The sequence below is a fragment of the Equus asinus genome, chromosome 3 (genome assembly GCF_041296235.1).
Source record: "Equus asinus isolate D_3611 breed Donkey chromosome 3, EquAss-T2T_v2, whole genome shotgun sequence".
Taxonomy (NCBI): Eukaryota; Metazoa; Chordata; class Mammalia; order Perissodactyla; family Equidae; genus Equus; species Equus asinus.
In genome coordinates, this window is record NC_091792.1 from 39,636,509 (window position 1) to 39,662,534 (window position 26,026).

The 26,026-nt window shown below is 35.6% G+C and overlaps 1 protein-coding gene across 6 annotated transcripts in view; it reads right to left on the reverse strand.

The window, feature by feature from the left end:
- The window catches only part of FBXW7 (F-box and WD repeat domain containing 7), a 219,646-nt gene that overhangs the window by 82,575 nt on the left and 111,045 nt on the right, over nucleotides 1–26,026 (reverse strand). For 4 of the 6 annotated variants that reach the window (XR_011501963.1, XM_014868521.3, XM_070504912.1 and 1 more), the window contains exon 3: nucleotides 7,201–7,782. Coding sequence is in view for 5 of the 6 variants with exons in the window: in XM_014868521.3 (XP_014724007.1) it covers nucleotides 7,201–7,713 (513 nt within the window). In the remaining variant the exon portion in view is untranslated. Of the gene's footprint in view, nucleotides 1–7,200; nucleotides 7,783–8,421; nucleotides 8,472–26,026 lie in introns of all 6 variants that reach the window. The other 2 variants (XM_070504910.1, XM_014868520.3) reach the window with 1 other exon arrangement.

Genomic DNA, 26,026 nt, shown 5'->3' on the forward strand with positions numbered 1-26,026 from the left:
ATCTCTGATATGGGGATAAAAATGAGAACCTATATAATAGGACTGTTAACATTAAACGAGATTATATATGCATTCAGTATAACATCCTAGCACATAGTAAACAGTGCTCAATAAGTGGTTTATCATCACTGTTATCAGTGCTATTTCCCATTACACTGATGAGGTTCAGAATAAGAACAGGTGATAGTCTGGCCTAGGGCACCTCAGCAGCATCACGCTGACTACAGGACACAGCACTTGAAGAGCAATTTGTCCAGAGAAGAGCAACCAAAATCGTGATCTTGGAAAACACGATGGAGACTTTCAGTCTGGAGAAAAGATTATGGACGAATATGACAGCAGTCTTCTCCTATAAGAAAGGCTGTCACTGCTCTAGATGGAAAAAAAAGGACCAAAGAAGAACAACAGATGTCAACATAAAGATCTGTCTAAAAATATAATGTTACTCCACACTGTAGTATTCCCTAGTGATGAACTCATTTTCAAACCCAAGTCTACTGATAAAGCCACTAGGCATATGTTTGGACTTGGTGATTTCAAAGGTTCCCTCCAATTTGGATTCTATCTCAGGAGACTTAAAATTAGGACAGAAAAGCTCAGCGGTTTAAATATATTAATTATTAGTCTGAAGAAATGGGAGGTTAAGAATAGGGGAGGGGAGGGAAAGCACTGGCGACTTCTGGTAAAGCACTTGAGAACTATGTTTTAAAAGACAGACTCTCAAATTGCTCACAGAAAGATTTTAAAGTGAAAGATATTCATGTTTCATGGAGAGCCAAAAGTGCTGTCAAGGCTACTCTAAGCAACTCATATATTATGGAAGTTATCAAAAAGACTAAGTAGAATAAGAACTGGTTTCTAGAAGATACCGGTTTTTTTCTAATAAATAATAGTAATATATGCTTCTTGTAGCAAGCTTGGGAAATTCTGAAAAGCACATAAGAAAAAACAGAAAGAATTCAACCACATTCAGAGGTAATTCCTAACATTTGGCTTACTTCTTTATGATCTTTTTCCATGTGTGTATATAATGGATGTTTGTTTCACAATTAGGATCACATTCTTTACATATTTTTAAGTCCTACATTTTTAGTAAACATTCTATTTGTAAGCATTTTTCTGTTATTAAATTTTCTTTTAAAATATGATTTTTAATGGCTATATGAGTTGCCTTCAATTGATTTCTGCATCCCAGCAGCAAGGTTCCCAAATTGGGATCTTAACACCACCTCAGGGGAGTCTTACTCTGGTACTGCTAATTGTATTATAACATTCTTCAACGTAACTATCTTTATACTGAATATTTGAGTTTTAAACTAAACTTAAATGGCATGCCTATTTATAATTTATAGTCTAGCTTGGAATCTATAGTTCACTCTTAAGAGGTGAAATGAGAATTGTTCACATTAACAATTTGTGAATCTGCAACTCTCAACCTGAATCGGCACTAGAGACAAATATATCAAATTTCTAAAACAAAATAAAAGAATTAAAAGTTAACTCAAGACAAACTTACAAAAAAGGTCAGAAGGTAATATCAAATGAACTGCACAACGCAGAGAATCAATAATGGGTTCAAGAAATTAAAGTTACACATATTTATGGTCATATAATTACATACATACATATTTATGGTCTTATAATGACTGATTACATACTTATGCTCATATAATAAGAGGCAAAATCAGAATTCAAGCTTAAATCTAAAAAGCTCTTATCACTCTACTACATCAGGAGAAAACGCATGTCCTCCAGTGTGCCCTCTTTCCCCCACTTCCACTCTCCTCCCCACACATTTAAAATTGGGTTAAACTGGACCGAGTGAATGTTTCCAGCTCTTCCTCCTTCACAAAGGTAGGAGACATGGCTATTCACTGGACTATGTTTACTAGCAGATGTTATTCAAGATGACTGCCTTATATAGCACTTTCTGCTCTCTGGACATGCCTACACCTAACAGAATTTGAACTTAATTTCTTTGTCTTACAAGGAGACAAGGCCAAGGACTTTCTGAAGCAGCTATCACTCTCTAGAACTATACCTACAACAGAGGAGAATTTAGGTCCCTATTAGGTTTCAGATGTTAGCCACATTGTCCTACAAAGTTTTGCAGCAGCTCTGGTTCAGGGAGTGATTAGAAGATGGTGACTAGAAACAAAACTGTTCTTGTGATCCCCTAACTGCCTAGTGATCCTTGTGCCTAATTCCTCCATTGCTGAGAACCTAGAGACAAGAAAAAGTCTTAGGCCCCTAGAGAGTAGATACGCTGCTTCTTTGAAAAAATATACACATATGTTTAATAAATATTTACTTCTTCTTTGAAGCAAAAATGAGTTTAAAAAACTGGTTTAGTTATTAGGGAAAAAAATCTAACAGTCAGGATGGGAAAAAATATACTAATTTGAGGTAATGAATGAAGTTATGTGGGAACAGATGGAAGGCACTACAATAGACAAGGAAGAAACAGAAATTAGTGCTCAAACACAGTTCTCTTCACGAAAAGATCAAGAGGACATGAGATCTGGCCTAATGGTAATCTCATTTGCTTTTCATTTTAGTAGAAAATCAGCTGATACTCTGCACAAAACATGTAAAAGGAGTCTTTACATGTTCTCTTCAGAAAACATGATTTTTTTTTTAATATGATAAGGCTGTTGACAGAAGGAGTTAAAACTGAAGAGATGAGCATTCTTATCTGGGAAAGCAAGATGACTTTAGAAGTTGCAGGCAGACTAGACAAATTTACAGAAATAGCCGACATAAAGCCCCTGGTTAAGAAGCACGTTTGATGGACTCTAGAGAGAGCAATATCTGTTATCCAGTCTCAAATTTCACTGTCATTTCTTCCTGTTACAACTTTAGCCTCAAGTCCTCATATCTTCAATAATATTTGTTAAATACCAACAAAGAAAAGCATTTAACTGAGCTCTCTGTACTTTCTAAAGGGTACAGCTCTCTGACGATTTCAAATGTGACATGGTATTAGAAAGCCAACACACTCCACAGTCCGGAACCTAAACAGACTTGTGGTTCTGCAGAAATCTTGTTTAGCAGTGTTTGCCAAATTCTACCATAGGGGGCAGCACAGCACATGGAAAGAAAAGGGGTTTTTTGAAATTAGGCAGATATATAGATTAAAATTTCTTGTCACTTACAGTGTGATTTTTGGGTGAATCATTTGGCCTCTCTGCAACCTCAGCTTACTTACTGTCATAGGAACTTGCAAACAGTATGGGGTTAATAAACACCAATTCTTGACTGCCAAAACCCTTGACTGTTAACATTAGAACAATCCGGAATTTCTAATGTATATTATTGCCATTTGCTCCCCTAAGAACAAATCTTTGGTTACCAGGAGGGGAAAAAAAGACTGTCCTAAGGATTTTGATAGTTTTCAAAGAAAAAATGAATGCAAAGGAGGACCAAAAATAGTTTTTCTCATTAATATCATATTTGCATATACAGCATGTTCAGGAATGACAAATAAATAAGCCTGTCCACAGAGTGTGTTTAGGAAAGTGCCAAAAAAATAACATTTGAAAGGTAGGCTGAGTAAAACTATAGAAGGCTAATCCCATATTAACATTAAAAAATGGGATTTTAAAAATGATTATTATACCTCTGCTCTTCTCAAAAGTCAAAATTTAAAATGACTTGAAAGAAACCGTGGCCTAGGGTAATGTCTATAGAAGTGTTTTATGTTTACACTGATCAAGAATTTAAAGCTGCTCCAAAATAAAGTATTTCAAATAGTGAGGGCTTTTGCCTATTTACCATATTTAAGAGATTTATACACATGGGTGACTGACATTTTCTTTTTCAGCAACACAGTAATAGGTGACATTTTTAAAATGTTGTTGAAAAATGAAGTTTTCTGGGAATGATCCTGAAGAAGAGTTTCAGGAATGGACAAAAGAAAACAGGCCAATTTCAGATTGAAATCTACTTTGGAGAAGGGCAATGCTGCCTTGGCAATTAAATAGTTTTATATTATTCTTGCCATATTTATGAAGGCAAATGACCTCAAAATAAGCAATCTATCAAAAGTGTATACACCTGCATCCATATATACACATACACGCATAAACGCATATACACATGTATACCTGTGTTGTTAGTCCTCAGTCTACTCCTGCGACCCTGCAGGTACAGTATAATTTGTATTCATGACTCAGGAATCATTAGGGAAGCTGGCTTAAATTCAGCATACTTTGTTTTTAAGGAGGTAACTATATAACTATATAAGATATATCTAAAAGTTGTACTTACAGTTTCACCTTGAAGAGAAAGGAAAGATAAAGCACCTGTCAAATCTGTGTACTGGAAGGTTTCCTACAGAACATTATGATGACTGCTCCTTTTGGAAAAAGATATGTTTTGTCTAGCTGGCTTTCTTGTTTTTAATTTAAAATGTGGTCGAACTCCTTGACAGCTCTGTGTTGTTCAGCAAGACTCAGTTTTGATTAAACTTCTTTCTTAAAATAATCCAATTAAATACTAGACTCCCATTCCTCCACTGAACTCTCAGAAACAAGTGGAGAGATACAAACTGCCTCTTGATATAGCAACCTTGAGAGTGAGAGCTCAAGAGACGAGGGCTAGAACCTGGGTGAATTGCACTAAAAAAGGTCTAAGCCTTACCAACGGAGCAGGGCTGCAGCGGTTGGTGTTAGAGCCATTGGCTGAGATTCAAAGCTCTGTTTCAACACCTTGAAATGGGGATGGTAAAACGGATGAAAACCACTACTTGAAGCCAGTTCCTTCTCAGATCAGATCAACTAAACAAAATCTAAACTTGCAGACAGGCTAGGGGAATTAGGGATAAACATGCTTTAGAAAGAGTTTCAGTTTCACAAGCTGAAGCAAAAATGGTAAGGATAATTCAAGTATTAAACCAAGTGTATATGATATTTCATTCCAGGTCAAGTTAGGTTAAAGGTGATGATGTTAAATCTGTTTGTATATTGTTTATGGACTAAGTCAATGATTCACTGTAAAATTTAAAAAATAATAAATAGAAGTAAGAGGATAAACTACTACAGACATTATTTATTTTAATGTCTGTAAAATAAGTAAGCTTTTACTCAAGTTAAAATCTTATTTTCCAAAGAATCATTAAACTCATAAGTCTACTCTACCTGGATATTCATGATTTTTATCTAATTTTCTAATGATAAACAAAGAGCCAGAAAGCATGCAAACATAAAGATCTACGAGCGGAGAAGCCTGAAGGAAAAAAAATTGAAGTTCTGTTACATACCTCATTCAGAGTATAATTCTTTTTACTTTCTCTCCCCTTTAAATAGACCATTTGATAGCAACACTGCCTAAAATATTAATTAAAATAAATTCTAACTCCAGTGAAAAGTACATAACGTCTTATTGAATTTCCTATATTTTCAACAGCACCAAAATACAGAGAAAATAAAATTCAATGTAGAGGAGAAGCAGTACTTACTTGACTTAGTAGCTAGTCAGCAAGATCAAAGTATGTAAAGAAAACTCTTATTTCCAACTCTGGTTATGATTTTGTGGAGGGTGTGTGTGTGTGTTCCTATTCTCTACGACTTAAAAAAAAAATTTTATTACGGAAAACTTTAAACATACTTAAAAAACTACACAGAATAATACCCATGAACCTCCATGTCCCTGTAACCCAGCTTCAACAATTAGCAAATCATGGTCAATTTATACCCTCCTTCCTGTTCTTCCCTCCAGTATTATTTTGAAGCAAAACCCGGAAAATATATAATTTCATTTTGACTATAAATTGATCAGGGGAAAAGAGAATATAATAGAAAGATTGGGTAGTGAGAGAAATAATGCGTCTTCTTTCTCTCCACAATCCCCACCCGTTGCCAGGACCACAATTTTAAGTGATATAATATCCAGGAATGTTTTGAGAAAAGAGGCCCACATACCACCCCAAAGAACAAGCACTGGCAATTACAAATTTACTGCAGCTACCCAATCACTTCTTCCTTCCATCTCAGACAGACTTTACACTTCGGCACCTCCCTGACTATCCAGTAGCAAAGATAACAACTGGGACGCAGTGACAGTATGACTGGCTGCAATATTCCAGTCCTTAATCTCTGGAACAGCCTTAAAGGACTGTATCCAATAGAACTGTTTTTCTCGGCACTAGATTAATCACCAAGTCCCTGAGTTGATAAGATTCCTCTAACTGTCTACCTTTTAAAACTCCACGGGCTACCACTAGTTAAATGAGATGAGGAGGCAGATACAACACAGCTGTCTCCAGGAATGGGCAGGGAAAGGAAAACTGCAGGCAAGGGAAGTAGTGGCAGAAATCAGACAGAAAGTTGGGAATCTAAGTGCACCTTCACATCATCTCCTACCTCTCACAGTCAAAAATCAACCAAAATGGTCTGGTTACCCTATAGCAAATATTCAAATCCCTTTGAGAAATAAATGGAGTGTTCCACTAAAATGAAGTCAGAAAGAAAAACCAATTCTTCTGGTGTTCCTGAATGTCTTAATTTTAACAAAATAACTAAAGGAAAGGAAGCAGTGAAGATAGCACCATGCATTCTTGTTGTTTTATAATGTAAAAAAAAGTTTAATTATCTTAAATACGCCAGTGTCTAGTACTTGAACTTCTAAAAGTACCTACTCAGATTTCTCCAACAACCAAATATTAATATTCAGCCTGTAATTTCATCTTGTTTAATTACATAATGAAGAGAAAACTGTTTACAAAAGATAAATTTTAATCATCATAAGAAAACTAATTTGAAGTAACTTCCAGTAACTTGTGCCTTGGAATAACACCTGTGAATATACAGCCCACCCTACCAGCTGCATTTTGTAAATAAGAAAAGATTCTTCAATACTTGATTTACACAAATTATATTTCATCCCAACCCTCTCCACTGCATACAACCTACTTACCCCTGTCCCTGTCATACAATTTCTAACAAAATTTGATATTAATGATTTTTCATAGTAATAGGATCAATTTACCTTCCCTCCATTTCTAACAACACTGTCCCATTATCAATATTTCTATTCCTAATACTTTCTAATAGCTTCTGTAAAACAAAAATTAGTTCTTTTTATTATTATACATCTGAAGATTAATTTTGCAGTAATACAAAGACTGTGAAGAAAGTTTCATTACAATTAATATGGACATGTAAAATTTCTCAGGTGGAACAGGAGACTAAATATACTCACTTTTGTTGTCTTTGTATAGAATGGGGAGGAGAGTTGGTGAATAGGCAGGTCCACGATACTACTAGAGTTTGTGACACTGTTACTATGTGTATGTTCATCTTCCCTGCTACTGTCATCAGACTGATCAAAATCATCACTCTCCTGGTCCATTTCCTCTTCCTCTTCATCCTCCTCATCTTGTTCACCAGCATGTTCTTCATCGTCCTCTTGTTCTTCTTGGTTTCCCGAGGAGTCCTCATCTACCGAAATAAACCGATTATTGTTTTCTTCCAATTGTCCTTGCTGGGAATCATTCTGGTTTCCAGGTCTAGGTTCTGCTCCAACAACTTCACCATTCCTTGCAGTGTGCTCCTCCTCCTCTTGTTGTCTTAGCTGGTGCTGCTGCTGCTGCTGTTCCTCCTCTACCACACGATTCATCTGTTCCTCATCTGCCTGGCTTGAGGAAGGGTTACCTCTCAGAGAGCCTCCAGTTCGTCGTCTTTTGCTGCCCACAGAGAGCAGTTCCTGATTCATTTCCAAAAGCCAGCTTGCTACTTCTTGGACCTTGGCTAGACTATCAGAAGATGCAAAGGTTTTCACATTCTGTAGGGAAAAATGGAGTGGAAAAAAAAGGTTTGTACAATCTATATTATCTTCTACTTTTATGTAATATGTCTATAATCTAAATTTCATTAAAGATTGTAAAAAGTATTTGATGCCATTGAGGCACTAAGATAGTTCTTTAGGAATCAATACAGAAAGTTTAAATTAGAAAAGTTATGAGACTTTATAAAGACATACACAAAAATCATACAGTAAACAGTTTTATCTGTTTAAAAAATATCCTTTGCAAAAATAATTTTAGAATGAAGCTTTATAGTTTAATTTAGTTGCTCTGATTAATAAAACATAATTTAACCAATAAGACAATTTTAAATTTTACATCAGTAGTTTGTAAACTACATCCTTTGTAGAACTTTCACAATATGTTAAGAAGTATATCACAAAAAAATTATTCAATGCTCAGTTAAGTTCAGGAAATGCTGAAGTAAACCAAGATAAAAAGGCTTTTTTACCTTAGGAATTTCTCAAACTTCTCTGATCAGAGAACCTTGCCTTTAGACAGTTTTCTGACAGATACCAAGTCATTATGATTTTCATTTTTCACAATGAATATAAATCAAATAAACACCAAATAAGAAAAAAATTTTTTTAGAAGAAAAAAAGTTCATAAGTTCATACCCTCTGACCCAGTAACTCCACTTCTGGCAATCTATCCTAAGGAAGTAACCCTAAAATAGAAAAAGAAATTATGCAGAGGATGCTCACTGCAGCCTTATCCACAGAAGCAAAAATGAATGTAAATAAAAATAATCAAAATCCAAATGTTCAAGACAAACGAATCCCTGAGATGGGATATATATACTGCAATCCCTAAATATGATGTTCATAAAAATATTGTGAAAACACAGATGTTGATATTATATTACGCTAAGGGCAAAACGCAGGAAATTATATGATCACAACTGCATAAAGACTAGAAGACAATATTTCATATAAATTGCATTTAGGTAGTGGTATTATATGTGCTTTAAATTTATTTTTTACCATATTTCTCAAATTTTATACATCAAGTGTGTTTACTTTCACGTTTTTGAACATAGGCTCTTAAAATTGATCTGATATAGAATCTTCATAATGTTCCTTCTTAAATTTCATCCTTTGCAAATATATAGGACATGTTCGAAGTTACATAAAATAATGCCAACGTATTACACAAGTTCATATAAAATTCCTTTTAAAAAATATTTAAGATTTATGAGATATAAGAAATACAATATTCATTTTCTGTCATGCCCCAAGAGTAACTACATTAAAGCAGTCTTATCTATTTTTCCGACTCTTGCCACTAGATGGTCGATCTCCCAAAGGTCCATAGTCTTCATTGCAAGCTTTGAAATGAGATCAAGAAAGTCTGAAAGATAGTTTTAAAATAGCAATATTTCATTTTCTTTTCTATAACCTATACTTTCTAAGAAATAAGCTGTAGGGTAGGGGAAAAATTTTTTAATTCTAATTACACTAGAAGTGTAAGTGTAAAAAGAGAAGAGCTCCAAAGATTGAGCCCTGAGGCACTCCAACATTCCTAAAGAAGAGGAGTAACCAGCAAAGATGACTAAGGAAAGCTAGGAATGGGTGGTATCCTTGAAGTCAAGTAAAGAAACCATATCCAAGAGGAGAAAGTAAAGAATGACTGTTGCTGATACACCAAGGAGGATGAAACAAAGAAATGACGGCTAGATTCAGCAACATGGAAGTCACTAGTAATAGGAGCACTTTTTGTTAGTTGAAGTCTGAACACAGTAGATTTAAGAGACTGCGAAAAGAGAATAGAGATGGTGAGTACGGACAAGTTAGGAGTTTGCTGCAAAAGGGAACAAAAGGAAGGAAGGGATAATTGGTAGGAAAAACAGTGTCAAGAGAAGATTTTTGATTCTTTAAGACTGGAGAACTAGCAGCATATCTGTACACTGACAAGAATGATCCAGCATAAAACAAAAAGTTGACAGTGCAATCGAGAAAGATGAAATTGTGAAGTGACGCCCTTAGGTAATTAAAAAAAAATGATGAGAAAGAGCACAAAAGCGAAAGAACTGGCTTTCGTTAGGAAAATAGATATTTCATTTATGATAATAGATGAAAAAGCAGGGTGGTATTATAGGTACTTTAAATTTACTTATCACATTACTCAATGTGCAAACAGTTGAAAGTAGGTAGGTTTTTATAGTAGTGGGAGTCTTTGGAAGTTCCCTACTCAGTACTTCCTTCAATTTTTTTTTGCTTTTCTTTGTAAAGTAGGACGTAAGGTGATCTTGGGAAGAAGAAAGCTGAGAGTGATCTTGGGAGAGGAGGTGTTAGAAATTTGAAGACAGAGGTATGAAATAGTCCTCCAGGGAGAGAGGAAGAGAACTTTCCTTGGTGCAGAAGATTTTGATGATCAAACTTCATCGATAAACCATGATGTGATATATATTAAATGTGACTTTTAAAAGTGGTTCTTGTTTACCACCCAGGCAAGCGCAACACAAAATTTCTATTTGAAGTAGAAAGTAGGGTTCCTTAGAAAAAACACATTAAATACATCATGTTTTCAGAAGATAAACTGTAGAAAATAAAGGTAATGAAAAGATTAACATCAAAATCTTACTAGCTAGTATTTGTCAAAGATAAACTATGAAAACATCACAGGAAAACAGGTTAAAAATAACGTTGAAAAACACTGACCTACACAAACGAATATATATATGGTATCCCAACGTATACAAAGGTAAATCTGCTGTTCATAGATTTTCTTCAAAAAGAGAATCAAAATGTTGCTTTAGTAACTGTATCTAAAGTCTAGCTCTCCTAACAATTAATAAGGACATTTTTCACTTGGATGTTTACGCATAGACCAGCATGAAATCAGGGACACTGACTGGGATAACACAGGCCCCCAATTGTTCTCTGTGTGTCCAACCTAATAGGCATATTTTTACAAGATTGAAACAGGTTAAGTGACATATTAAGAGCAACTTACAAAGTGAAAAGATGAGAGAACAAAGGTCATAAAATGAATCATAAAGAATGTGTGTAAAGAAGGGAAGAGACTGTTGGTAAGCAGCCAGACTACCAACAAATAGAAAGTTTATGACTAGTATTTCTAAAATGGTACCAGTACAGGTCATCACTGAATACTTCTGTTACCAGTTATGAATTGGTAACCAAATATTGAAATACCAAAGATTGAAATCACTATCATTGTGTAACTTTAGTGTTATAGTGGAGGAACAGAGAAGAAAGTGTCTTAATTTAAACTAATAAAGTTAGTTGACTCATATTTAGAGCATGGCATGTAAATAGCTTTCAAAATAATACAAATTCTTATACATAGTCCTGGTCAAAAATGGTAAATCCAAGTAGATGAATCAGATTTAAGGTATAGCCAATATAAAATACACAATGACAGAGCTAACAGTCAGATTACAGGAACTCCAGAATATCTGAAGAAGCTGAAAATACCTAATTGATAGACTTATAAAAGTTTTTCCAAGTCCTGTATATATTATATTGGATTTCTCTGATCCATTTTGAGAATGGAAAATGGGAATAAACATATAGAAACTAAGGAGAAAAATCTTCATTTTCCTCAGTATTCATAAATTTAAATTTAAGCAAAAACCAATATTTTTAGGAAATCAGTTTTCTAACAATCTATTAAATAAGCAAATGACCTAAGTATTTATCCAATAATTAATAACAAATTAGAATAAACTACTAAATACTTTTAAGGGGGGAAAAGATTTTTAAAAATATAAGTCCCACATAAACAAAAAAAATTAAATACCCATAATCTAAAACTTAAAACCGCCATATAGGAAAAGTTAATAAATGAAGTATTAACAAAAGAATGCACATTTTTGCTTTTAAATTCTAATTCTAAACTCTTTTTTTTCTTTTTAAAGATTGGCACCTGAGCTAACATCTGTTGTCAATCTTTCTTCCTCTTCTTCTTCTTCTTCTTCTTCTTCTTCTGCTTCTGCTTCTGCTTCTGCTTCTTCCCCAAAGCGCCCCCAGTAGACAGCTGTATATTTTTGTTGTAGGTCCTTGTAGTTGTGGCATGTGGGACGCCACCTCAGCATGGCTTGATGAGTGTGCTAGGTCTGCACCCAGGATCTGAACTGGTGAAACCCTGGGCCGCCGAAGCGGAGTGCACGAACTTTATGAGGATGGACTATACCTACTTTATCTAAATCTTCTAGACAGACCACTGCTTGGAATGCAAGATTCACATAGTATTCTGAGACAACAATGATGAAGTCACAGCATTACCTATTACTATGGTTCTGGTAATTTAACAAAGGATAAATGATCAAATTTAAAGCTCTAATATAGATATTCATCACTAAAGTTTTCAAATAAATCAAAAGTTCAGATAGCCCATATAAAATAAAGTTGGACTCTGTATAAAGTAATTGCTGGAAAAGAAAAGTGGGGAGGGGCATCACTTTTCCCTTTGTAAATGGGGAGAACAAGGTTCTTCCCATAGCATCTTTCACTATTGTGTGAAGTCCAGAGAAGTCTGAACCTAAAGGTACCTAAAGGGAGAGAGGCCTACAGTCAGCTCCCAGGATGAATGAGAAGTATTATAATAATTTTACTCTTCAAAAACATTCAAAAACGAGGTTACTGAGATAAAAGACAACTACTACGTGACTTTCCTCAAGTCCTAGAAAATACACGGTAACTTTTAGTCATTATACCTTATTGATTTAGTGGCACTTCAGACCTAATTTCAGTTTCTCATGAACTATGCTTTCCAAAAGACTTGATTATTCAAAACCATTTGACCCGTATATCTTAGGATGCTTAAAGGAATTAAAGTGGGCGTAGTATACATGGTAAACAAATTGAGTTCTAAAAGCCTGTCTCAGAGTGAACTAGAGTTGTGAGCCTCAAAAGAAGATACCAAGGCCAAGACTAACCTTGAAATCATAGTGGACGCTGAGGAATACTGGTTACATTAATAAAGCAAGGGGTAACTTAAGCAAATTGTCAAAGCCTCCAAATGATTGTGCAATATTAACATTTTCAGAAGTTGCATGGCAGGAATGACCCATTAGGCTTGAGCTACAAAGTCATTTAAGAAGCTTTAAGACACAGATGGCAGGAAAATAAACCAAATGGAACCAATTATTCGAAGGATAACTCAAAAGCTTGGAATCACCTTCCACAAGCAGTTTAGGATTTTCACTGAATCCTAAAGAGCCTTCCTAATCACCAAGAATCCTCTTCTGACCACACTACTTACTAACACTTAAATTTCATATTATGAACTCTCTATACTCCAAATTAATAATTTGTCTATTAATTACTATGTCAAACTGATTAACAGCAAGTATCTGGAAGACATGATAAAGTCAGTCTTACCATCACTCTGCTACTCAAAATCCACCAAGATCTTCCCATCTCACTCAGAATAAAAATCAATTTTTTCTATAATTGCCTGTTAAGCCCTATATAATCTATATACATTCCACTGCTCTGAGCTCATATTCTACTATTCTCTCTTTTTCACTTTGCTCTACTCTTTCTGTCCTTGTTCTTTCTTCAGGAAGAAAATATGCTGCTACCTCAGAATCTTTGCACTACTATTCCCTCTGCCTGAATGCTCCCTCCCATATACCTGCAGGGTTCTTCTCATTACTTCCTTCAGCACGCTGTTCATATGTCCCCTAATCAATGATGCTTTCCCTAATCATTCCATTCAAAATAATAACTCCCTTGCATCGCCCTCCCTTTTCTCTTTGCTCTTCTCCAGAGCACTGTATAAAGGCACTAGAATAGTGCCTGCTATATAAGTGCCTATCTATCCATCCATCCATTTATTCATGTATTATCATCTGCCTCTCCCACTAGAATTTAAGCTCCATAAAGAAAGAGACTTTCCTTTTTCACCATTGTTATCTTCAGCACCTACAAAAATGCTTGGCTCAGTAGGTCCTCAAAACATTTGTTTATTGGGTAAACAATTATTAAATCTTTTGAAAGCCAGTCAAGTGCTGAGCATACTTTCTTCACCAAAGAACTTCAAGCCAGGTCACAAACACAATAACAACTATTTTAAATACATTATTTTTAAAGTTGTAGTCTGTACTGAACAAGTCACTTGTAATACTTTTGAAACTGATAAGGTATAAATATAATATCTTAACATTTATTTATAAATTACCTTCTAAGTCATAAAAATAATTTTTTTCTTTTAAAAAACTTCTTGTTTTTAGCACAGGCTATAAAAAAATTTGTGACTAAAAAGATTAATACTTCAAAAGCACATAATTTGTTGAGTAATTCTACTTCCACATCTCCTATACTGCAGCTAACTAGGAAACCATATATGTAACTTAAGGTGAAAATTTTCCAGGAACTAAAATTGGCTGAACAGATCCTTCGTAATGTAGATTAACAAAATGAACACAAAATGAACAAGATGGGGAGCATCATACAAGTAGCAAGTATTCACTAAGTTTTATAGTTTTGAACTGAATAATTTAAATCTACACACCTCATCAATCATATATATCCTTACGAGGAAAGATGCAAAACGCCATTTCTCAGTCCACATGAAAATACTTTTTTTTTAAGTTATTTAACTTACAACATATATTTTTGTTTTGGACAAACTTAAATCCTCATTCCCATTCAACTCCACAACCTCTGTAATCTGGGTTTACTCTAACTAAATTTTAAACTGGTTGCTAAAACTCAATGGATCTTTTACCATTTTTGTAGCTTTTCTCATTGTTGAACAAGCACTCCCTCTTCTTTACAACTCTCTTGTCCCTTAGTTTCCCTTGGTATCACCCTTTCCTTGGTATCATCCCTCAGGCAGCACTGGTGTTATTCTCCATTGCCAGCTCCTTCCTTGTTGCAGTTTCTTTGAAACCTAGGGTTTTAACTATCACATAGAAGCTAGTAACAACCAACTCTATTAGCTCCAGCCAAACTCCTCTACTGAGCCTATTAGTTTTACCAAGATGTCCCACAGTCACCCCAAATTCATTATTTTAAAACCCAAACTCCTGTTTACACACACACACACACACACACACACACACACACACACACACTATCCCCCGCGCCTACCCCGGCCCAAATTTGTTCTTAGATCCTACTATTTTCTCTATCTCAGTGAATGGAATCATATTCTAGCCAGTTCCAGATTTAAGAAGCCCAGATGGCTCTTCCTCTTCCTCCTACTATCCCCTCCCTCAATAAGTGAGTTTTAAAGCTGTCAGATGGAGCCAAGTAAGGTAGGTATATGTAGAAGGCAGGGTGGCGGTCCAGCAGAGAGAGGTCAGTCCAAGCAGAGTGAGGAGTATCTCCCGATATGCGTGGGATGGTGGGAGGAAAGAGACAAAGACAAGCACGAGCGTCAAAGCCTGACTACGAGAAGGGTGAGGAATGATCTATACGGTGGAGGAGCCCTGCACGTCAAAAGCAAAGTAGAATGAGAACATATGTTTAGGTGGAGGCATCAAATGTGAGCAGAGTAAGAAAGGTGTCCACCTGACAGGGTAGTGTCAAAGCCCAAATGAGATAAGGAGAGTGTGGTGGCCATATTAGTGCCCTGCTCCAATATCCCTTCAACAGAAACTGCTATGAAGAGCCGAGCTGCTTGACAGCCCCCAGCTCCCTCACCTTGGAATCCACTGCAACATTTACACCCTGCCATGCTTCCTCTAGGCTTCCCCCAGCAAATGACTGAGCATGGTAGGAATGCTCAACAGCCAATTCTGGAGGGGAGGGATCCCTGCACATCAAATCTTGTCTTGACATCTGTTTCTCTGGGGACCTGAATTGACATAGAAGGCATCCATGCACCAGGGTCAAAAACTCGAGATGAAATTAAAAAGTTCTGGAAGACACTATAAAATGGTTTACTTCATTAAACAAAGGTCATTTTACTCCAGAATCTTTAAAGAACAGCTACTACTACATAAAGAAATCCAGTGGCTTAGCAGACAAAAAGTTATCAACAGGTTACTTGAGCTGAAAGGGTTCCTTTTAAGACAACAGAAGGCTAGATTTGGTTGAATACTTTGAAGATGAAGAATGGCTGCAGAAACTAGCCAATGCAGCATTTACTCTTCAGTCTCTGTAAGGTATGAAGAAAATGTTTTTGAGTTCAAGGAACAAGATTCTTGGATTTAAAAGGAAAATGCACTTTTGGAAAACATCATATTACAAAAAGAAATCTTGAAATGTTTCCACTGCTGTTTGGGCTTGAGTGAAGGATCATCAGTAAGTCTCATGTCTTACTGGAAACCACCTGGAAAAGCTGCAGGACCAAAGTGAACTGATTTTCCTTCCCTTTCAACACAAGTATATCACTGAGCAGGAACTCCTTTTCTGAATCTTCTGATTGTGAGAATTTGACTTGAGAAAAAAAGGAAGAAGGGCTGCAGTCTTAAACATTCAAGATGAGTTTTACTGATCTGTCCTTAACAAGTTCTGGATTTCTGTGAAGACAAGAATATTTTGCTACTCATAGGAAAACAATGAACATTCGCAGTTTTCAACTTCTCACATATATGAACTCTTTTTCTTATTCAATGAACATCAAGAGTAAGCTAAGAAATGGTCTGATTTCAGTTGAAAAGGAATTTCTATGTGCTCGCTTATCTCATATTTGACCCTGAATTGATATTTGTGAAGCAAAAAACAAGCACACAAGGTAAATATAATTTTTACATTAAAGAGGCAAACTCACGGTAAAGAGAGAAATATAATTTTTATTTTAAGATTCAAAAATAACACTTTTATGCATATATGAGCCTATAAAAGAAGGCATTTTCTAACCTCTAGGCCTACATTTGAGCCTGATTATATCACTGAGGAAGAAAATACTTTTTCAAAGTCTTGTATAAAATTGTGTCTCGGCAATATTTTCATTCATATTGCTTTGGCTTAGGGTTTTAGTGGCTTTACTATTCAACACTGTCAATAAATAACATTAATTAAAATCAATTTACAACCTTTATTTAAATTAAATGTGCTGAGTCTACATTAAGAAAAATTAAGTTCCATTTTGGCTTAAGCTAGTTATGCGAAATTTATTACGTTTCTTATGAGTCTGCAAAATTTATGAAAAGATAAAAGAGATTAATTTCAGGGAAAGTAAGCTAAGCTTAATTACAAGGGCATTGTATTTTCCCCTAAGAAAAGTTGGCAAAAATGCCATTTTTAGTTTTAAATATAGGGGGAAAACTACTCTTGCATATACCATATCTCATTTGGATCTTACATGGTAGGCATTTGTGCTAAGGCCTATTTGGTTAAGGTAAAAAAAGATAAAGTAGTAAAGTAAAAAAAAGAAAAGAACTGGAATTTCCTCTATCTGCTCTACAAACTTGTATTAGAGCTGATATCCTTTGTGGGATGGGGGAACCACACAAAAAGAAACAGCTAATGAATTTGCCATACAAACATATCCACAGAAAAAGAATAATCTCTGCTCAAAAGAACACTGACAATCGTCAATGAATTGTATATCTACAACTTACTGATCAAGCTAATGTACCATGAGCTGTAGATACAATAATTTTTATTTATGAGTTCCCAAGATCAGAAAATTATTTTAAGTGTTCCTCCAGTGTAAAAAGATTGAGAAAGGCTGAAAGCGAATATCAGTAATGGGACAATTGAAACCATGTTTCCCTAATAGGAAGCAATGAGAGTAACATGGCATCACTTCTGTGATATTCCTGCCAACGATGCATAACCTGAATCCACTAATGAGGAAACACCAGACAATCCAAATTAAGGGTCTTTGTTCCAAATAACTGGCCTGTAATCTTCAAAAGTGTTAAAGGAATGAATGTAAAGATCAAAGAACTGTTCCAGATACGTGAAAACTAAATGCAACCATGATTTTTGAATGGAATCTTTCTGTTACACAAGATAGTATTTGAACAACTGGAGAAACTCCAATAGGGTCTTAGGAATAGATGATCTAATACATCAATGTTAATATCCTGATTTGAATGGCTATATTGTGATTATGTAGGAGAATATCCTTGCTCATAAGAAATGCATACTCAAGTGTTTGAGGGTGATGGTGCATTATGCTGGCAACTTATCAAATGGTTCTGGGGCAAAATAAGCTCCTAGTACTATACTTGGAACTTTTCTGAAAGTTAAAAATAAGGGGAAGGGGAGAAATCTGGACGTCATTCTGGTTTCCATTATCTGTTACTACCTTTGCCTTGTCCCCACACTTTTGTCACCCACTCATATCATCACTAAGTCCTCCCAAGTCTACCTCTTAAGTAGCTCTACAATCCATCCCACTTCTCTAGTACTGTTTAATAAGCAGATACCATCAGTCTCTTGCCCAAACTATTTGAATAGCATCCCAGTAATCTCTCTACCTTTTGTCTCCTACCCCTCTCATCTACCTTCTATATGCTGCCAGAACGTCGAATGTCCACACCTCAGTGGCAGTTTGGCAACTTTTTACATGCTGAACCCTTTGCCCAAATGAAGACAAAATATTAAACAGATAAAGAGAGAGCTTGTGAGGGAGGAAGGTAGGAGGGGAGAGGAGGACGGTGTGCACAGAGTGAATTAGCAACCCCTGAGTAAATCTGCAGAACTTTTGAAAACTACTATAAGATAAAAATCTAAACTCCTAAGCACAGTACACAAGATGTTCTTAATCTGGGCTCAACTCTATTCATCTTCAATACACAATGGTTTGTCTTAAACTGTACATTACCCAACAATATTGATCCACTTGTATTCTCTCAGTATGCTATATGTTCTGTCTGTATCTTTGTGGAGGATGTTTCCTTCTCTTTGACATATTTCTTTGCCCATCCTTTACTAACTCTGATAATGCAAGTCACCTTCCCTCACTCTTCTCTTCTTCTGTGTCATAGAACTTGCTGAAAATGGCAAGCACAGATCTTGCATACAAGGACCTCATCCATCCACTTATAAAAAGGGCAGAAAATAGTGGTGAAACATTTAGGGAAAAGTTGGGGAACACAGTAAGAGAAAAAAGTACAGTAACTATCAGGTTGACAAAGGCGTAAGCTTGAGCACAGAGGACTGCTTGATTAACATATTGTTAATTATCTCTTTTTATATATATTATAGGAAGCAGAAGGCTAGAAAAGTGGACATGTTTGCTACTTCAAGTGTCTCACCTTCCAATTCCATGAAGAACTACTTTTGTTTTTTTCCTCTTTTTGAAGTTAGCTGACACCACGTATCAAGCATATGTTACAATGCTGAGCTTTAAAATGCAGGACACAACAATGCATACATATAGACAATAAACAGGCTTTTCCACTTTCAGGAAGTGATATTCAACTGTCCATATAACTCTACTACTGTCCATATATTATATTACCTCCTATAATTTCTAAAAGTGATAACCAACAAATACATAGAAAATTCATAGGGTAATTTTTCCATTTCCTAGAATATATTCAATAACTTCTCTTGTAGACTGCTAACTAAAAGAATGACAAATAAAGATTTTTAAAACATGAAAATTAAAGTGTCCATCTTAAACTGTTACCAGATATTTCTATTTCTTTGTGGTAGTTCAAGACTGAAGTCTACTTTTGGGGGGGGAAAAAACCCTATGACTGAGCAAATAGATCCCTCCTACAGGTCTTTTAGGTAGAGCAGTGCTGTCACCCTGGCTTGGAGCTCGAGGGGTGTCAGGCTTGCATAAGAAAGCTGAAATCTGTGTGAGGAAGGTTAACAATCACAGAAGTCATTCATTACTAATTCAGTCATTCATCATTCAAATATTGAGTGAAAAAATGGATGAAAGACACAGAGTTGACTAAAGAAGATATTAAAGGGTTGATAAACACATGGAAAACGTGCTCAACAACATCAAGGAAACGCAAATTAAAACCACTGTGCAATACAACTTTCCATCCACAAGAACTGCAAAAATTAAAAGAGACCAAACACCACCAAATGTTGGTGAAAATAGGAAACAATGGAAACTCTCATACATGGTCAGTGTGATTGTAAAATGGCACAACCACTGTAGAAAACCATTTGGCAGTTTCTTATAAAAACACACACTTACCCTGAGAGCTAGCACATATACCTCCTAGGTACTTACCCAGAAGAAATGTCCACAAATAGATTGGTAGAAGAATGCTTATAGCAGCTTTATTCAAAACAGCCAAAACTAAAAATAACTGAAATGTTCATCAATAGGAAAATGGATAAATAAATTGAGATATATTCATACAGTGGAACAGTACACATAAAAAAAAGGAATGCACTTCTGATACATACAACATGAATATCAAAAACAACATGTTGAATGAAAGAAGACACACAAAAAAACAACACTATGTGATTCTATTTATACGATGTTTAAGAATACAGACAACTAATCTATGGTGATAGTAAACAGAACAGTAATACCCGAGGGTGGACTGAATGAAATGGAATATGAGGGAAATTCTGGAAATGACAGAAATATTCTATATTTTGATTGAGGTGTTAGTTACATAGGTATATACAACTGTCAAAACTCATCTGTGCATTTCACTTTACATAAAAAGCACCTCAATTAAAAATGTATATACTAATTGAGGACAATGCAAAAACTTCTCTGCTGTCTTTGACTCTCCCATTGTGAGCCTGTTACACACTGAAGATTTTGGTTTTCTTTGCTCTTGGTCCAATAGGTGGGTCTTCCCTACACTAATACCAGATACGATCACATCAGAGAGCCAGGATAAAAGCCCAGTTTACTGATTTTTCCACCCCAACAGGAGAAGTGGCAGTTTTCCCAGAGTCCATAACTCCTAGTATTGAGGAGTCAGCACATGGTTCACTGTGAAATGTTCTGAGGCAGGTAGAGAGAATTCTGAACAAAGAATATGATAGAGCCACATAAGCAACTGTACTAAAAGAACAACATCTGAAGACACTACCCTAACGAGGCAATGACCACAGGGACCAAAGAAAACCAGAATCTGTTAAATTTCAGAAATAACTCAGCATCTTTAATGAAAGCCTCAACACCATCACAATGAGCAAGTACGGACTCAAATCCTTTTAGCTGTCACCTTTACTCTGCCTCACTATCATTTTACGAGAAAGTTTTGAACTTCAGAAAAAGCACACCACTGTAATATAGAAAATTCATTTTCCATAGAAAACTAGCAAGTCTGTTTTCTTAACAGGATTCCCATCTTAATAAGCATAATTTTCGCATGGCAACCATTGTAGACCACAAAGGGAAATAAAAAGTCTTCTTACTATTTGCTTTTTAAATTGAAGAATCCTTATCTAATTTGCTACTGCTTGATGCCCCCTTGCCTGGGTTCCTGGGAGGTTTTAGTTGGTATGTGTGCAATTAGAACTCAGGTAACTCCTGCCTGGTTTTCTTTTCTTGCTCTCTGAGGCAAAACAGTTACCTCATTTAGATGAATATGCCAGAGAATCACTATTCACAGGTAAACTCTCCTCTTCCTCTTCAAACTCTTGGCAGGAAGGTTGAATGGACATATTGGGGCAAGATACTGCCTGACTGCACTGCACACAGTGTGGCTTCAGAAAATGTGTATTTGAATTGACAAAGAGAAATGTATAAACTCTAACATGTGCCAGGCACTGGGGATACAACGCTGACCAAGACATAAGCCCTGCATCAAAAAAAAATAAAGTGTAGTGGCTATATATTGTTTAAAAATTATGAGAAAAACATCTACCCTAGTTAGACCTTTGTAAGATATACGGATGAGAAAAATTTCTAAAAGTTATATAATTATAGTAGAAACCAGGTAAAATAAACTTCATTCTAGCTTGGTTCCATCACTGCCCACCAATGTCCTTACCTGATAATACTATGGTGACTGAAAAAGCAAAAGAAGCAGAAAACCATCACCACTACCAAGAAAATCCAGAAAGAAAAAAACTGATCTGAAACATTAACTCTAATACCAAGAAACATTCATAATCCACTTAAAACTTTTTTCTTTCTTTTTTAGTAAAGACTGAGAGCTATTATTTTTTAAATGGTAGGAAGCATTATGATTTTCTCACAAAGATCTTCTCTATTTATGTAGAAATAAAGCAACACTGTCGTAATGATTGAATCAGTAAATTAGATCCCTATGTAATGATCTGTAATTTTTCAGACAAGAAATTTTTAAAATTTTTCAGGTTATAGAACAGTATTTCTGGACAAACCTAACAAGGCAGTAGTTGTAAAATACTCTCAAACTTCCAAACACTCTCAATTTCAGCACAAACAATGCTGTGTTGTACACTCAATCTAAAACTAAGAGAGGAAGCATTGTGGGTTGGTCACAACTCGAATTCCTTATCACAATGAAGACTGCATAAAGATTTTACCACTAAACTCAGCCATTTAAATAACTAGTAAGACAATAACAGTGGTCACTGCTCCCCAAAACTACTGATTTTCAGATTTGTTAGAGGGAACATTTCTTAGAATTTCAAGTTTCTGAGTAGGATTCCTTCATTCTGAAGTTATTCCTCTCACCTAAACAAAATTAAGAGTGCTAACTCAAAAGAATAATAATTAATTGAATGTCATAAAAATACGCCTTCTTTTTTCTACTGCAGCAATACTTGAGATACAGAAACCAACATTAGTAAGGAACCTTATAGGTTAAGAAACCTGTTTTATATTCAAATTAGTAAAGATGCTTCCACTGCATTCATGTAATCAGCAAACATTTACAGAGTGCTGACTAAGAACCAACACTGTGCTAGGTACAGTATATTCATTTAATCTAGAACCCTGAGATCATTATTTCCATTTTCCAAAACAGGAAACAGGCTCAGATTAAGGTCGCTTGCTCAGATTAAAGATTTATAAAGATTTAATAACATGTTTGAAACTCAGATATGTCTGAGCCAAGGATTATGTTCATTCCACTAGGCCAACTTGACTTCCAACAAGGTATAATAAAGATCTGGCAGTAGCAAAAGAAACAAAAGGCACAGATAACAGGGACATGACACCACTATAACTATCCCTTTCATATAAAAGCTTCTTCTTAAATAGAGACCACTTTCCTTTCTCAGACCCCTAAACATCGCCTCTCTTCCAGGCAGGGCCACAGATAGGAGTTCTGGGACCTAGCACAAAAAAAAAAAATCTTTTAGGCTCCCCATCAGCAAAGTAAAAGAAATCACATGAGATGTGTCCTACACCTCCTTCAGGAACAAAGGGTCTCAGTAATTTGTACAAGCACCCCACATCTTCCCCACAGCCAAAAACTCCGGCACAATTGCTTTTGCTTACTAGTTACAAAGTACTCTTAAAGCTATGTTTGACTGTGTAATGTAGCTCCATACTTCCATATGATTACAAGTATTTTGAGAGTATGAATTGATAAGATTTTAGGCAAAACTACAAAATCAAATTCTATAGACTCTAATCCAAAGAAGCTATCCAACTTTGTCATCTTGCTTCCTTAACAATTCTCAACACAACTGAGAAATAATATTACCCATTATTGAATCTTACTTTGTGCAAGGCCTTGCTAAATGTTTTACATATGAAACCTGATTTCACTGTCAAAACTTACGATGTAGGTTCTATTTTACAGATGAAGAAATGAGGTTCAGAAACTAAACTGTGTAATACTGCCTCTAAAGCACTATCCATCAAAGCAGTCGTTCCTCTCAATCTCTGTCTTTCTGAATGGCACTCACAGGGCAGTGGAAATCACACAGTACTGTGGTCAAAGACAAACCATTCCTGGCTCCAGCGAAGCTAATAGTTTTAGATCCGATGTAAGAATAAGAAATAATATTAATATCAATGAAGAATACTAAGAAATAGATCATTTCAGCACAATGTCAAAGCCAAATTGACAGTGAAACAGCTACATAAAACTGAGGTCATAAAACTCAGTGGTTAAGAGCCCAGCTTATTAATTAAATAACAATACAAACTCTAATTCTACCACTACCTAGCTATGCAACCTTGAGCAAATTACTCAATGTCTTTAAATCTCAGCTACCTCATCTGCAAAAGGGGATTAAAATGGTACATCTATCTCAAAGGATTATTGTGAGGATTAGAGAGAGAATGCATGTAAAATGTTTAAAGATGTGTCTGACACCTAGTCAGTATTTAATATGTTATTCTTACTAGCTATTAAACAACCTTCTGTTATCAATTTTAAGAGAAGGCTTTAAAATGGGCTACTTCACCATGAGAAAAGTATGACATCAGAAGAAAGGAGGTCAGCAGTCAATGGAGATATCTAACTCAAATCTTTACTCAATTTGGGTACTACTTAGAAGGTTATAGTAACTATCTTGCAAACTAAAACATACCAAAGGTTATATGGGGAAGGGTGCAGTTCCGACTCTTTTTAGGTGGCAAGAAAAATTAGCAACAGTCAGTGGTACTTAAAGTGTAGTCTGGGGACCACTAGGAGTTGCTCAGACCTTCCAGGTCTTCAAGGTCAACCCAATTTTCATAACACCAAGAAGTTATTGGTCTTTTCTCTCTCATTCTCTCCCAAGTGTATATAACTTCTGACTATACAACTTACGATCATGCTATTGCTCTGATGGCTAATATAATTGTGTTTATGTTACTAAAATTTCTCAATTTTAATTTCTAATACAATAAGTATCAAACTGCTGCCTAGATGGTCAGGAACATTATAAGCCATATAAAGACAATATTGATTGTCATATTAGTCCAAATTTCAAAAGAATGCTTTTTTAAAAAAAGTGTTGTTCTCAAAGTATGCTCCATCAAAATCACCGGGGGGGGGGGGGGGGGGAGGGGAGGGGAGGGGCAGTGTGTTAAAACACAAAAACCTGGACCCTACCCTAAATTCACTGAATCTTAAATAAGCACCTTTCAAGTAATTCTGTGAGCACACAAGTTGTTTCTTCCAAATGTGGAAATAATAATTGTTCACTTTTTGACCTTTTTATTTGAATAAAGCATACATACAGAAAAGTACCTGCATCCAGATCAAAAAATAGAACATTCTGATACCCTAGAACCCCTTCTAGTGACTCCTTCTAGAAATTAGCCCTCTTTTCTAGAAATTAGAATATACAATGGGGAAAGGATACTCTCTTCACTAAATGGTGTTGGAAAACTGGACAGCCACATGCCAAAGAATGAAACTAGACCCCTATCTTACATCACACACAAAAATCAAGTCAAAATAGATTAAAGACTTAAACACAAGACCTGAAACCATAGAACTCCTAAAAGAAAACATAGAGGGTAAGCTCCTTGACCCTGGTCCTAGCAATGATTTTTTTGGATTTGACACCAAAAGTAAAGGCAACAAAATAAAAAATGAAAAAGTGGGACAGCAACAAACTGATCAGATTCTGCAAAGCAAAGGAAACCATAAACAAAATGAAAAGACAATCTATGGAATGGGAGAAAATATTTGCAAATCATCTATCTGACAAGGAGTTACTATCCAAAATATGTAAAGGACTTATATGACTCAATAGCAAAAAAAAAAAACCCAAGCAATGCAATTAGAAAATTGGGAGAGAAACTGAATAGATATTTTTCCAAAGAAAACTATAGATGACCAACAGGTTCATGAAAAGGTGCTCCACATCACTAACCATTAGGGAAATGCAAATCAAACCACAATGAGATATCACCTCACACCTGTTAGATTAGCTATCAAAAGACAAGGGACAACAAGAGTTGGGAAGGATGTGGAGAAAAAGGAATCATTGCATACTACTGGTGGGAATGCAAACTGGTACAGCCACCATGGAAAACAGTAGGAGGTTCCTCAAAAAATTAAAACTAGATCTACTATTTGACCCAGCAATCCCACTTCTGGGTATATATCCAAAGGAAATGAAAACAGAATATCAAAAAGAGAACTGCACTCTCACTCATTGTAGCTTTATTCACAATAGCCAGGATATGGAAACAACCTAAGTGTCTATCATGGATGAATGGATAAAGAAGATGTGATATACATACACACACACACACACACACACACACACACACAATGGAATATTATTCAGTCATGAGAAAGAAGGATATCCTGCCATTTGTAGCAACTTGGATGGACCCTGAGGGTAATATGCTAAGTGAAATAAGCCAGACAAAGACAAGTATTTCATGGTATCTCATTTACATGTGAAATCCAAAAAAAAAAGAAAAAAGTCAAACTCACAGAAACAGAGTAGAAAAGTGGTTGCCAGGGACCAGGAGTGGGGGAAATAAGGAGAGCTTGGTAAGAAAGTACAAGCTTTCTGTTGTAAGATT